This window comes from Lactuca saligna, chromosome 4, assembly GCF_052625555.1.
Source record: "Lactuca saligna cultivar CGN05327 chromosome 4, ASM5262555v1, whole genome shotgun sequence".
NCBI lineage: Eukaryota > Viridiplantae > Streptophyta > Magnoliopsida > Asterales > Asteraceae > Lactuca > Lactuca saligna.
In genome coordinates this window covers 17560023-17575589 of record NC_136420.1, presented here as the reverse complement: position 1 = coordinate 17575589, position 15567 = coordinate 17560023, and the positions used below count along the sequence as shown (strand labels likewise).

Here is a 15567-nt window from a genome sequence, read left to right as displayed (position 1 = left end):
TTGTTTCGAAGGTTCATGAAAAACAAAGTATGATATTGTCTTTTGGCATAATGTTTTAGAACCAGAGTGTACTATGACATAATATATTACTTATATGTTAGCAAAAACTTCATCTCTGTATTTTTATTAATTAAGAGAGTGTATTATGGCATAATGTTTTGGATATTCAATCATTCATTTGCTTAGTTTTTTTATTCTAAAAGAATTACTTGGTGTACATTTAAAAAAAAACATATTACTTTAATATATATATATATATATATATATATATATATATATATATATATATATATATCAATTTCTACTTTTTTTTTTCAAGTTTGGAGTACATTTTCGAAAAAAATATATTAGTTTCTACTTCTTGTTTTTCATTTTGGTTATGTGATTCTCATGAGAATGTAAGTATAAACTTATCATTTATGTCTTATTTACAAGAATTTTTTATGTTTCTTTCAAATTTAAATAACCTAAAGAATAAAATCACATTTTTGTAAAGAACATAGTCCTGTTCTTTAAGAATGTAATCATATGTTTATGAATGCAGTCATATTCCTTAAGAAAGAAGTCACATTCTTTAAAAAATGATAGAAAAATCTGTGATAATAATAGTTGGAATTCTAAAAAAAAAACATAATTTGAAAACCATCAAGAATGAAAGTTTATATGATATTTATTCTAAAAATAAATGTTATATAAAGAATTCTTAATTTTAAAAAAATTATCATCCCACGATTTTAGCTGCCCAAATCCAATTTTTTTTTCCTAAAATCAAGAATATTTCTTTTTTAAATCTAGCGTAATTGACTAAAATATAATTCCAATAAGATTTATCTTATTATATAAGTAGATATTATTCGATCATAATAACATAGAACCTAACATTATAACCAAGGTTCTAACTAATGTTAGACATAACTTGGCGGCAATGTTAAACTTCAAGTTTTTTCTATTGAAAATCGTTTATTGACCATATATGGATCCATATCTTTTCTTTATTTTCTCCTATTTTTCCTAGGTTTTCTTGCTTCCCTGTGTATATTTATTCCTTGAACGCTTTTGGATTATTATTAAAAAAATTAATGAAATACCAATTATCATGGTTGCTCTTTGTTATCAAATGCAATATGGTATCAGAGCAGTTCTTATCGATCATATTCTAAACTCACCAACCCAAATCTCGATCAGTTCTATCCGCATCATGACAGGAGAAAAAGGCAGTGCCAGTGGAAACAAGGATGAAGATGGTCCCAACGTGAACTCACCCTATTACTTTCATGCCTCGGATTACCCAAAACAACTACACATAAACGATCTTCTCAATGATCACAACTACACATATTGGTCTCAAGAGATGATGAATTTCTTGTTCGCCAAAAACAAGGTAGGATTTGTTGATGGCATGATAAAAAAACCCCGACAAAGAAACACCCAACTATATTCCTTGGATGCGTTGTGATGCCATGGTAAAAGGGTGGCTCACAACAGCCATGGAAAAGGAGATAAGAAGCAGCGCGAAGTACGCTGGAACGGCTTATGAAATATGGTCCAATCTACTGGAAAGATTTGGAAAAGAAAGTGCTCCTATAGCCTATGAGTTAAAACTTGCCCTAACCACAACGCAACAATCTGGAACCTCTGTTTCGGCCTACTACACTAAACTCTACAGCCTCTGGGATGAAGTTGGTTTTGTAATGCCCACGCCCCAATGCATCTACGATAAGTGCAATTGTGACATCGGGAAACGACTAAGCGAAGCAAAGGAGAAGGAGAGGCTCTACGAATTCCTCATGGGACTAGACATCGACTTCACGGTAATCATAACACAGATCTTGGCTACCAAACCAATTCCTACTTTGAGCAATGCTTATCATATGGTAGCCAAGGATGAGAGACAAAGAACAATTTGCTTAGACAGGAAACCAGCGAGTGAAGCCATCGCCTTCAAGGCCTCCTTCCAGAACCGAAAAGAAAACAATGGAAGACAAGATGTTGTGAAACGAGACAAAAGCGGTACAAGAGATGGGAAACACAGTGACATGGTGCAAAACTGCACTGTTTGTGGAAGAGACTGACACAACAAAGAAGGATGCTTCAAGGTGATTGGGTATCCTGAATGGTGGCCAGGAAACCAAGTGAAGCGTGATGGAAGCAAAGCCGCCTATGCAGAGAACGATTCAAGTCCTATCCTGAGACTTTCGAAGGAGCAATACGAGTTGTTCCTAAAGACTTTCAAACAAGATAATGACAACCAAAGGAGTGAGAAACCACGTGTTGCGAACCTCGCAGGTAAACAGGAAGATCATGATGAGTGGGTGGTGGACTCAGGAGCCATATAACACATAACTTACAATTCGAATTGTCTTTGTAACAGAACTGAAGCCAAGTTTGAAGCACCTGTTACTATTGCTAATGGTGTCAAGGTTCCTGTCAAAGGAAAAGGTGAATGTACCCTCACAGGGGGTACCAAGATCAAAGACGTGCTTTATGTCTCGGATTTTAATTGCAATTTTTTATCTGTTGGATAATTATCAAACGATCTACAATGTGTTGTCTCATTCTTCCCTGATTTTTGTGTCATGCAGAACCTTTCCACGAGAGGCTTGATTGGTGCGGGTAAACGCGAGAAGGGTCTTTATCGGATGGGCATGGTCAGAAGTGAGAGAAAGGCTATGGCTGTTACACATGATACATGGCACAGAAGATTACGACATGCTTCCGCTACGAAACTTAACAAGATTAGTTTTCTTAAAAATATTATTTTAAATGATGTGTGTGATTCCTGTTCAAGGGCTAAACATACCAAGTCTTCTTTTTCAAGTAATGTTACTAAAACAAAGGATTGTTTTGATTTAATGCATTGTGATATTTGGAGTGCTTATCGTATACCTTCCTCCACCGGGGCACAATATTTTTTGACCATCGTAGATGATTATAGTAGATCTGTTTGGTTGTTTCTTTTAAAGTTTAAGCATGAAGCAAGTAGTCATTTAAAGTCATTTTACAAAATGATTCAAACACAATTTGGCAAAGATATTAAAAGAATTAGGTGTGACAATGGGGGAGAACTTACATTGAATGAAATGTTGTCTTTCTACCAAGAAAAAGACATTTTACTTGAGACTACTTGCATCCATACGCCGCAATAGAACGGAGTCGTTGAAAGAAAGCATCGACACCTTCTCGAGACGGCTAGGGCCTTACGATTTGAGGCGAAACTCCGTAAGTAGTTATGGGGAGAATGTGTCTTGACCGCAACTCATATCATTAACCGGTTACCATCCAAGGTAATCAATGATAAATATCCTTTCGAGCTACTTCACAAAGAAAAGCCGAACTATGACTTCATGAGAGTCTTTAGATGTCCTGTTTACTACAGGAACACTAACCACGGTGGAGACAAGTTCGAAACAAGAGGTAGGCCGAGAGTTTTCTTGGGTTACCCACCCGGGACAAAGGGTTACAAGATTTACGATCTAGAATACAAGAAAGTTATTGTATCTAGAGACACCAAATTTTGTGAAGATATCTTACCTTTTAAGGAGGTTAGTCCTAATCCCCTACATGAGGATTTATTTGAACAGATTGAAGATCCCATTGGCATTAAAAATATCGAAGCAGATTATGAGAACAATGAAGAAATAAATGATGGGCCTATTGAAATGAATAGATCATCACAGGAGTATAGTCAAACAAATGAAGTGCAAGAAGACTTGGATCATGACTCAAATATTCAAACACCTCATTTCGAAAACAATAGGGAAACCATTATTGCGCAGGAACGTGCTAAAAGAACCAAAACACAGCCGGCTCATCTCAAAGACTTTCATGTTGACATGCCTTCATCGATAGACCACTTGAGGCCCGTTTCCAATCAAGACACCTCCACGGTACATCCTATTTCTAACTTTGTCTCATATGATATTTTTTCTAATTCTCACAAAAGCATTCAAGGAATAAATATATACAGGGAAGCAAGAAAACCTAGTAAAAATAGGAGAAAATAAAGAAAAGATAAGGACCCATATATGGTCAATAAACGATCTTCAATACTCCCTCTCAAGCTGGAGTGTGGATGTTAAGAACATTCAAAGACACATCGCCAAAAACTCGGTTTTCCACGAAAGAACCAAACACGTAGAGATAGAATGATACTTCGTTCGTGAAAGAGTTGAAAGTGAGGAAGTGAGTGTTCTTCCCATCTCTTCGAAAATGCAGATAGGTGATTTATTTACAAAAGGACTGAGAGCTCCTCAACTTAATCTTCTTCTTGGCAAGTTGAACGTTCTTAACATCCACGCTCCAGCTTGAGAGGGAGTATTGAAGATCGTTGATTAACCATATATGGGTCCTTATCTTTTCTTTATTTTTTTCTATTTTTCCTAGGTTTTCTTGCTTCCCTGTATATATATTTATTCCTTGAACGCTTTTGGATTATTATTAAGAAAATTAATGAAATACCAATTATCTTGGTTGCTCTCCGTTATCAAATTCAATATTTTCGAGCAGTGGCGAGTTAAGTCGTTTGGAAGGTATGACTTAAGGTGACAATTTTGTATATAATAATTAATTTTATATATTTATTCTGTTGTTATTCATTTTAATATACATATATAACTTACGAATAGATTTTATTAAAGCTTGACAACAAGTACAAGCCTAAGAGCCATGATGCATCATGGCGAAGCTATGACGAGCTTTTTTTTAACGGTAGGTTAGTGGTTAGAAGTTAGTATCACGAAATCATCAACGTCTCGGTTAGAACTTGAGACCTCCAATCTAAGAGGCAAAAGCCTCTACCAAGTCGTCTACTCCCACATTGAAGGAACTTGGTGGTTTGGGGATGGGATCAATTCGAGCATTGAATGTGGCGATGTTAGTGAAGTGGTGGTGGAGAATCAAACAAGAAGCATCATCATTATAGGCCAAAGTCATTGTTGGTCAACACAATTTGGAAAATACCGACAGATTATTTAGCTAAAAGAAAATAAAAGAAGGTTGGAATAACATTGCTAATGTGAAAAAAGAATATTGAAGGGATGAGTTTTAGATTCAATGACATATTTCAACAAATAATAACAACAAAAAAATAACATGCAATTCTGACATGACATATGTGCATGTTTTGAAAAATTAAAGAAAGTATATGTAAGTCTCTATGAGATCAAAAGAAAAAAAATCATGTAAAGTGTCAGAAAGAATTAAGGCGGGTGAAATTAACAGGAAATGGAAGTCACGTCCGTTAGATGCGGGTCTAGCCTCCTGCATGAATGATCTATCACTTGATATTGGGTATGTTAGTATTCAAACAAATGAAGATCAAATCTTCTACAAAATAGCACCTGATGTCGTTTACAAGGTGCGTCTGTTAAGGAAGAAGATTGAAATAGAATCATCAGTCTCAGGTAAATAGACTTAAATAACATGGATTAAACTCATACCCATCAAATTCATAACTTTTATTTGGAGAACAATGTTGGGTAGAATCCCATCAGCCATGGCACTTTCACTCAAAGGTGTTAAGATTGATTCATGCTTAAGTATCTCCTATTTGGGTGGGTTGGAATTTACGAACCACGCGCTGGTCAATTGCCCCTTTGCAATCACTGCTTTGAAAAATATACTTGGTTTTTGTGGTATTACTTCATTAAATGTGTAGAAAATTGAGGATGGTTCGATTTGCAGCAAATTGGGGACGGTAAGGAGAAAGACTCAGCGTTACCTGCTACATGATGTTTTGGGGATTTGGAAAGCATGCAATGAACGTCTATTCCAAGGAAGATTCATTAGTCTAGGTGGTGTGGTAGATAACATCAAGGCGATGGTCTATATGTGGATGAAGTGTAGAGGCAAAGGAGTTATATGTAACTTGGAAGATTTTTGTTCTTTTCCATTCTCGTTTTAAATTTCTCTTTTATGTTTGTATGTTTAACTCTTTCTCTCCGATAGTTACTTACTATTTTGGGTGAGTTTTTTTATAAAATATGAATGTTTCCAAAAAAACATCCTTCGAAGTTAATAAGCCAGTGTTTTTGTTCTTTTACCTATAGAGCATTTTCCATGTGTAAGTTTTTGTATAAATTTATTGTATTGACAACTAGATATGGGAAGACTCCGATCGAATCCAATTGTAATTTGATATCCAATCCAATTGGATCCATAATTTCTACACACATCTACTTAAATTTGCAAGATACTTTAAATTACTCACTATCACTATGTCTTTGAGTGAAAGAAATTTTCTATTATTGGAGGCGGATAATTGGTTGACGTTGGTTTTTTCTTGCCACATAAAAGAGTTAATAGAAAATTTTACATGCTTTTAAGAAATCATTTGATGTTAAAGAAATGCTTTTGTTATATATTATTACACTAGGTTATTGCCCGTGGGATCCATCGTTGCAAAAGTAATACAAATTTTACCGTTAAAACTCATAATTATTAATCAATTATTTTAATAAATTATTAATTACGAGATTTATATATTTTTTAATTATGTAAAATTATAGTTATTGATTCAAATAAATATGTAAAATTATTTTTCAAGATGTATTAGATAGTTTGTAGTTTTGAATTAATGAAAAAAATGATATTGTATAATGAAATGTTAAATTAATTATAAAATATAAAACAACCACGACAAGTAAAGTAAATTAAAATTAATATATGACAAATAAGAAAATTAAGAAGAATCAAATTCACCAGGAACCTACTCTAATCACAAGAAAGTTGGCTAGCAAACATGAAAGCTTTCCCAAGTCTAACATGGATCTTCAAAACCCATCATATCTGAAAACTTCTTCAAAAATCGTGCAAATAAGATTTGATTATGAAATGTTGCTCTTTTTTACTCAAACATTCACATAAACACCATAATCTTCAAAGATTCAGTGAATACTCGAAAAAAATGGATGTAACCTGATGCAGCGTACAAATGACCCAAGATCAAAACTGTTGATTCTAAAAGAATACCCAAGATAATCTTGCCCAAATCACGTTGATTCAATGAATACCGTGAGATTGGCTTCAAAATTAGGTAAACACACACAAAATTTTGAGAGAAAAATGAAAGTTCTTTAAACTGATCAATGACCATCCAAATTACATAAGAAAGACTTCAATAAGAAGCAGAATTTTAAAAGAAACCCTAATGAGACAGGGGCCAAAAACAAACCCAAAAACAAAGTCTAAAAATTATGAAAAAAAACACAAAAATGTCCATAAGTCCAATTTAGAAAACGATTTCTGGACTCGAAAACGGGTAACTCCCTTCGGGTTCTTATCTAGATGTGCTCCTTGCTTCAAGCTTCGATTTTACTGGTCGTAGGCCCAAAACGCAGATCCATAGCCAAAGTTATGGCCATTTCCATGAAGCCCCTTTAGTCACACGATCGTGGGCCTCTAGGAATGCAAGGTCCCGATCCTCCACACCATGGCCCGCATCATAACCACTGGATAATAGCTTTAACGGACGGGTATAACATCAAACTGCGAAACCAATGTGAGTTGTTCTGACGAGTTCCAATCTTCGCAGATCATCGGAGGTGAACAGTATCGTTCGCAGTTAAGAAGTCATTTTCGCACATGAGAAGTCACTTTCGCATATCATAAGCCATTTTGGGTTTAAAACAGTAACTTGTTTCGATTTCTTCCGACGATTGCAACCGTTCGCACATGAACGGTTGCATTTTCGGTTCCGAAAAGTCCATCTCCGAGAAAACAAACGAAAACACATTCTTTTTGGGTTTTTTCGGGGTTTTTCTGATGCGAAATGAGGAAATAAGGAAAAGAAGAGTATCGTTGCTAACCTTCTAGGCTGTTTCAAGAATTTCGATGGCTAAATGATGGTCGTAATGAATCTTCTATGAGTCTTTGGGAACAGAGTTGTCTCTTTGGATGTACATTCAAATCATAAAAGAATCCATTGTTTTCTTCTTCGACTAACACCTTAGATAGATCATTCCCTTTTCAATTCAACTACATTACATTCTCACTCCAAACAATAGCGAGTGCTAATGTAACACCCTACTCCAAATCGTTTTCTAATTCGGGGTTGTGACCCAATATCGGTTATTGCAAGGCTTAAGGCCTTTGGGAAAGAGATATATAGACCCATTTGGGTGTGGTTAATGTAATCTAGATGATCCGGGAGTTCGGTTTGTGTTTTGGAGCCAAGGGGTATATTAGTAAAGTGTCAGTTCGGGCTTTTTATGAGTTTTGGATTTTAGTTCGGGAAGTTTTAAAGCAAGGATGAGTTGATAAAAGTGTAGATCTTCTTGTTACCTTTACGTGGATATAAGGATCATTGAAATCGGACTTAGAATGAACAAGTTTTTGGCCTTTGTAAGTTGGTGGTTTAAAAGGTTGAGCCTTGTATGCAGGGCGTACGAGGGAGTACGCTAAGAGTACTGGGAGAATGCGGGGCGTACTCCAGTTATATGAAAACCCTAAGTTTTATGGTTTGCACCCTATTTAAGCATCATTATATCATCTCCTGGACATTTTAAACCAGCCTCCATCTTCCATTACCCTAAAATCGAAACCCTAGAGTGATATGGTGAGCTTTGAGCTTGAAACAGTGTTTGTTGGTGGTTTGTGAAGAAGAAGAAGAAAAGGAGGAGGAGTACTTGAGAAGATAGCTTGAGCTGGTAAATCCAAGATCTTTTACTCATTTGCAAGCATTTTGAGGTAAAAAGCTCTCACCTTGATGATCTTTGGTGTTAGATCTAGTTTATGGTGTATTTTGTGCTCTTTTGGAGACTTTTGAGTGAAAGGTTATCTTTTGATCTACTCCAGAAGCTACAGATGCTAGATCTTCGCTCCATTTAGTCCCCATGCTCATAAAAATGTCAACTTTATCGAAGATATTGATCCATACAAGCATTAAGACCTTTATAAAACTTTTTTTGAGCTTTTGAGTCCCTTTAATCCATGCATGAGTGTAAAGTTGCCAACTTTACGTGATAAGTTCCCCTTCAAGATCAGATCTGAGAGTTTAGCTTGAGGTCTCAACCGATTAAGTGCTTATTGGGGTAAAAATGTGGTCTGGGGAGTATGTTGGGCGTACCCAGCTGGTACGATGCGCGTACTGACCCCAAACGGAGTACACTTAGCATACGAGCTAAGTAAGGTCCGCGTACTTAGCAAATGAACGTTTGGGCTTGGTTTGGGCCATTATGTGGGTTTTATTAGATTGGGCCATATTGGGCTTTGGAATATCATTTAGGATGTGGGCCTTGGGAGTAGTTGATTTGGGCTTTGGCTTCGGGCCAAGTAAGATAAGGGGTAGAATGGTCATTTACCTTGGTTATGGGCTAAGTAGTTCAAACTCTTAGTTATGGGTCGAAACCTAAATTGGTGATTGGATGTCATTTGATGATGATAGCGCATGGATTCTCCGGACCAACTGTTAGAGATTTATTTGAGTGTTTTAGCAGATAGAGGTGAGTTTTCTCACTGTTTCAATAAGTCGAAGGCACCAAGGCCGACCCATTATTTGTGATTTAGGTTGCTAGCTATATTTGATATTTATGTTTAAAAGACCAGGATCTGGCCCTTGACAATTGTATAAAAGACCAGGATCGAGCCCATAACATTTGTCTATAAGACCGAGATTTGGCCCTCAACAGAAAATTCTATGAAAGACCAGGATCTAGTCCTTGATAGTTTTATGAAAGACTAGGATCTGACCCCTAGTAACTGTCTGTAAGACCGGGATTTGGCCCCTAACAGGAAATTGTTTGTAAGACTATGGCTTGACCCATGTCACTATCTTATTCATGTTTGGTATGTGGTATTTTGGAGAAACTCACTAGGCTTTGCGCTTACAATTTTTTTTTTATGGTTATAGTTTCCAATACTTCTTGCTCAAAATGGAAGGTACTGACATGATCACAACACATCCACCCATGTTTCCGCATTATGATGATTTTGGGAATGTACTCTAATAACCGTTTTCTTATGAAGTACTTTTGAATGATTAGAAAAAGAATAATGGTTGTTTGACTAAAAGATAATTAGTGTTTTGGATGAATTAGAAATAAATTTTTTACTTTAATTACAATTTTTGGGTCGTTACAAGTTGGTATCAGAGCCTTGGTTTGAGGGATTTCGGAACACTCTCATGTATGTCTGAACTCAAACTAGGGAATTGATAATATTTTGAAAGAAAATGAGTTTCTAAAAAGATTTTGAAAAAAGGAAATAAATTTCTAAAAAAAGATTTCATAAAGACAAAAGGGGTGTGATGCGTGCAATCGGATGAGCTCAAGTAAGTGATTCCCAGAATACTCATACATGTTTGTTATGATTATATGTTATGAGAATTACATGCTAAGATAAGGCTAGGGATACTTTCAGGATTTGCATGATAGATAGGCCTGATTGTGATGCTTTGTAGCCTAGGAAGCATTTGATGTTATGCTAGATTAGGAATATCTATTGGTATTAGTAATTGCTAAGTGTATGCTTTAAAAATTGTATACAGTTAGGATCATATAGACCTAGAATGATTGATTTGGCCTTATTTCATGCTCCTTGTTTGGTTGTGGTCCTAGGGTAGAGTCTTTTATTCGGCAATCTGTTTGATCCTATATTGTGTATAATTTGCATGCATAAGGCAACCAATAGTGAGATTGCAAGTTCCTAGAATGAGTTGTAGTATGTGAGTTTGGATGTTCTTCGGTTATTCTATGGCCGAGAGGGTTACTGCACGAATTATGCTTGCTTTGTGCTTTGTAGAACTCTTAAGTGATGTGAGTTAACTATTAAGTGAATATGTTAAGTCACATAGGGGAAAGGGTTGAATAATCTAAGAGTGATGGATTTGACCCTATTGCGCAACTCTTGTCTGAGTCCAACCATTGTAGGTATGAGTCCATTACTCAAAGGATTATCCGAGCTTTGTTTCATGTGATGGTATTTATGAGGTGGTTAGCTAACATTATAGGGAGTTCTTCACCACCTGACGGTAGGGTGAGGTAGAAAACCTAGGAAAGCCTAGGAAGTGCTTCAGTGGGCTTAGTCGTGCTGTTTTAGCAAGTACTTGGAGTATCAGTTTGAGAAGGTGACTTAGAGGACTCATGATGATTCTTGAGGAAAGTATGGATAGGTTTAGAGGGTAGTATTAGCCCGTAAATCTAAAAGCACAGGATCCATACTCGAATTAGGGAGAGTCTTGGAGAATCTAGGAAACCTGTGGGATGAGGATTCTTGGGTATGTTCTGATTATTTGCATGTTTGTGTTTCAGAATAGTGATAGCACTCAGGAAGAGGGTTTAGGATTTGGTTCCAGATCAGATGCAGGTACTGAGACGATCGATGAGTGGATGTGTGAGTTCATATCGTTGGAGATTACCCGCATTATTTTGGAACAGACTCCGGTGATTTTCGGTGTAGTCAAGGAGGGGATTATGGAGATTTTGGATGAGCGTGTGGGCGCGTTCCATACCGATATTATGGCTATTGTTGGAGCTCACACTCTTTCCTTCTGTGAGTTACGTGCTATGAAGCTCCCGAGTTCTTTGGGGAGAAGGACCCCATTGCCAGTAGGAGATGGTTGGCAGATACAACTAATGCTTTACGGATGAGTTTCTGTCCCGAGGGGTCGAAGGTCAGATTTGCCTCCTGTTTTCTGAAAGATGAACCCGAGATTGGTGGAAGGATGTAGACTTCGATTTGGGAGGCGAAACCCTGGAGACGATGACTTGGGATGAGTTTGTAACCTGGTTTAGGGCCGATTTTACACCAGCTATTGAGGTACAGCAGATTTTGAATTTCAAAACCTCACTCCTCCATTTACTCCTTGATTTTTGGTACCATCAATGGAAATAAATGGAAATGTAGGATCCATAAGGTACATATACGTGGCATAATGTCTAAGGAAGCGATACACGGTGAAATGGCTATTAAAGTGACACGTGGCATAAAAAAACTACTCTTTTATTAAGAAGGGTAGATTGGCATGTTTTAGGTTAAAGGGTATGGTCACACCAACCCACTAGAAAAGTAATGTCACATATGCACCACATGACATCCACTACATGTTCACTACCAAACCACTATCCATTGAAAATGATTACCACTTCATATTATTTATTTATTTATTTATTTCTTAGAAGTAGTAATAGGTTATTAATTTTTATAAAAATTAGATCTACAAATATAAAATTTGGGTTGTGCGCCCCCCCTCCCCCCACCAAAACAAAATTGTTCAAGCTTCGCTCCTATGCATTAGGACAATTTTACCACACCCAATGTGTACAATCAAGACTACCAAGTATTTTTGAAAAACCATGTTTAGCTTGATGTGCGACATATAGTTGTTCGACATCACTTCTTGTCGAATTTCGCAAGTATATGTCACCGTAAAGCTCTATAACATACTCATATAAAAAGATATGCACATTCTCGACCCGTCATCTCAGACATTTTCAAATACTCATTTCAAGCGTCAGCGGCTATGTCGTATGCCAATTGTCTAAGAGCTGTTGTGCATTTTTGAAATGTAGTAAAACCAAGTTTGCCTCTAGCATCTCATCTCAATTGAAAAAACTCATAATTGTTTGTTAAATCTCTAGCTACACGTAAGAATAACTTTCTGCTAATACGAAAACGATCTTCGAATTTCCTTAGGTTGTATAAACTATCAGTGACAAAGTAATCACGTACCAAATGTTCGTTTTCCGCGATACGATCCCGGCTGATCGAAGTTATATGCTTTTTCCCGATATTTGAACTTTCACCTCTCTGACGCACCATGTCGTGTGTGGCGAACAACAATGTGTGTAAAACCAACTCATTATCAGAATCACCATCATTAGATGAAGAAGAAGAAATTGAACCCAAAAAATATTCATATTGTTGTAAGAGTGTCTTTGTTGTGGAAAATTTTGCGTTTATGTGTTTTTATAGGTAAATGATGAAGTTTGAATTAAAAAAAAAAAAGAATCTTTTTATATAAGCCAACGTCCACAAGAAAAAAGAAATAAACGGTCAAATCTTCATCAGCCAATAACATTCGCCCCGTAAGCCGGTCCAATCCACACCACCCCTACGCACCTTGGAGGCGGTAATTACGCATGAACATCGCCACCAACTCAGCCCTACACGTAGAAACACCCCATGGTGGCCTTATATTAATAGAAAGATGAACATAAAAGATTTATGAAAATATTTACATGGAGAATAAATAGGAATTAAAAAATGAGATATAAGGGAAGCGGATATAAAACTTAAAATACAAAATCCGGCGTATGAAGAAAAAGGAAGATGGGCCCAATACTGCTTGCTTATTTGAATAATCTCCTAGCTTTAAATAAAACTAGAGATGCTTATGAGGAATTGAATAATGAATATAGTTTCATCTGTTAACATTTTTATTTTTAGTTATCGGAAGATTTTTATATAAACTAATGATTACAATACAAGTGAGAAGACAAGCGGAAAAATAAGATGCAACACTAAACTTTTTTGTATGGTAAAATCGATTCTTTTGAGGATTACATCTATAAACAAAACTAGATATGTTGTCCATGCTCCGCATGGACTGTGTGCGTCTGATTTGAGTGTCGTTTTTATTTATAGATTGATAGACATTGTTGTTGACTGTTTTAGTTGACTTTGATGAGGGTAGGAAAAAACAAAAAAATTAAATATGAAGATCAATATAGAAAAATATACTAAAAGAAGAAAATTACAGACATAGAAAGTGCAATGGTGAAAAACCCAGGTTATGCACTGGCTGTTTTTTGTATTTTTTATGAAAAAAATTAAAAGTTTTGACTGTAATGACTAAAAGTGTCAAAATGGTTAAAGAATTAAAGAGGTTGGAATTAGCAAGCTTTTAGAAAATGAACCAAAGTTATCAATTCCTTAAAATTTTGTGGCCAAACTTTAAATATTAAAAGATTCCTAAAAAATATAAATTTTTTTATTGCGATTACCAAAAATATCAAAATCACTAAAAAATGAAATTGACAAAAATATCAAAATGATTCGTTTTTGGGCTTGCAAAGTTTATAAGACATTGGAGGAAAAGGAAGATGGGCCTATATTGCTTGCTTATTTGAATAATCTGAAGATGGGCCTATATTGCTTGCTTATTTGAATAATCTGATAGCTTTAAATAAAATGATTCATTATTATTATATTTACGTTCATTGAGTTTTCTGTAACTAGAGTTCCCACTAGTAAATTATAAAAAATAAATAAATAATAAAAAATAGAAAAATAAATAAAACTTAAGAAAAAACCCATACATATAATTTATATAATTTTTTATGTTTTGAGAATGACTTATAGAATAAAATAATTTTGTTTAAAAAGCTTTTTGTTAGGACGTTATAATTTTTTAAATAACCTACTAAAAAGTTAAAAAACTTGCATTGAATATGTTCTAAAACCTACAAAAAAGCTTTGTTACAAGTACATTTTTTAAAGCATCTAAATATATTAAAAAACAAAAGCTACTTAAAAACTAGTAAAGAACAAATACAATTTAAAGTGAAATTGGAAATACAATTTAAAGTGAAATTGGATGTTGGACTCACGCATTCCAATTCTAAAAAACCTTAGGGGGTGTTTAGCAAGAGAAATCAAATTAAAGAGAAGAAATCGATTTTTTTTTCTCTTATTTGATTCATACCCAAAAAAAAAAAAGGAATTGAGAAATAAAGTAATTCCTTTTCCATCAAATAAATTCCTTATTTTTAAAAGAGAAAATGAGAGAAAAAAGAAAAAACAAGCGGTTGAGAATTAAAAAAAAAGGCGGAGAATTGCATCTATCCCCCATTTGAACCCCATCAGATGCATTAAGCAGCATTTTTCCATCGGATTTTCATACAAACAGGCTCACGCTCTTCTTGTTGCCCTACACGTGTCGTTCCTTTGCTCCTACTCCATCGTTCTCACAAATGCTCTCCGCAGAATTGCTGACTTCTTTGTAGTTCTTTCTTGTTTGATTTTGGCACCATCTGCTTCTAATTCAACGTATGACTATGAATTTTGCTTTGAGTCTTTCTATGTTACACTCGATTCTTGCAATGTTAAAATCAATTATGTTTGAATTCAAGGTATGAATTTACTTGTATACATATAACTTCTTGGTTTTTGAATGTTCCTTTGTTAAAATCAGTTCTTTGTTGTTTGAATATTTATAAGTGCCGAATGATTATTGATTGTTGTATAATATCTCTGCATTTATTAGAATTTTTATCCAACTTTGACCTATCATAAAGACCTTATACGAGCTCGGAACGAAGTGATTTTCCCTCCAAATTATAGTCTTATGCTTGTCTATGTTTTAGGCTAAAAGGAAGCTTATTTGGTTTAGTTTTTGGTGAGTTATGCAGCTCTAAACATGGGCTTATAGGATTGTTGTAAATTGTTTTAGTATTTTTTAGATTTTTTGTCCGTCTTTGAACCATCATAAAATCTTCATACGAGCTCGGAATGAACGATTTTTTTCAAATTGTAGTTCTCTGTCTTTTCTACATCTAGGCTCAAAAACTAGCTTATTTGGTTTGGTTTTGTCTAAGTTATGCAGCTCTAAACATGAGCTCTTAGGATTGT

At 35.2% G+C, this 15567-nt stretch overlaps 1 protein-coding gene across 1 annotated transcript; it reads left to right on the top strand.

Annotated features, from left to right (window-relative positions):
- The first annotated feature begins 1460 nt into the window (after positions 1 to 1460).
- LOC145039327 (uncharacterized) lies at positions 1461 to 3146 on the top strand. Its single transcript, XM_078987398.1, has 4 exons — positions 1461 to 2054; positions 2097 to 2286; positions 2372 to 2439; positions 2583 to 3146. The coding sequence occupies exons 1-4, from the start codon at positions 1461 to 1463 to the stop codon at positions 3144 to 3146; spliced, it is 1416 nt and encodes a 471-aa protein (XP_078843524.1).
- The last annotated feature ends 12421 nt before the right edge of the window (positions 3147 to 15567 follow it).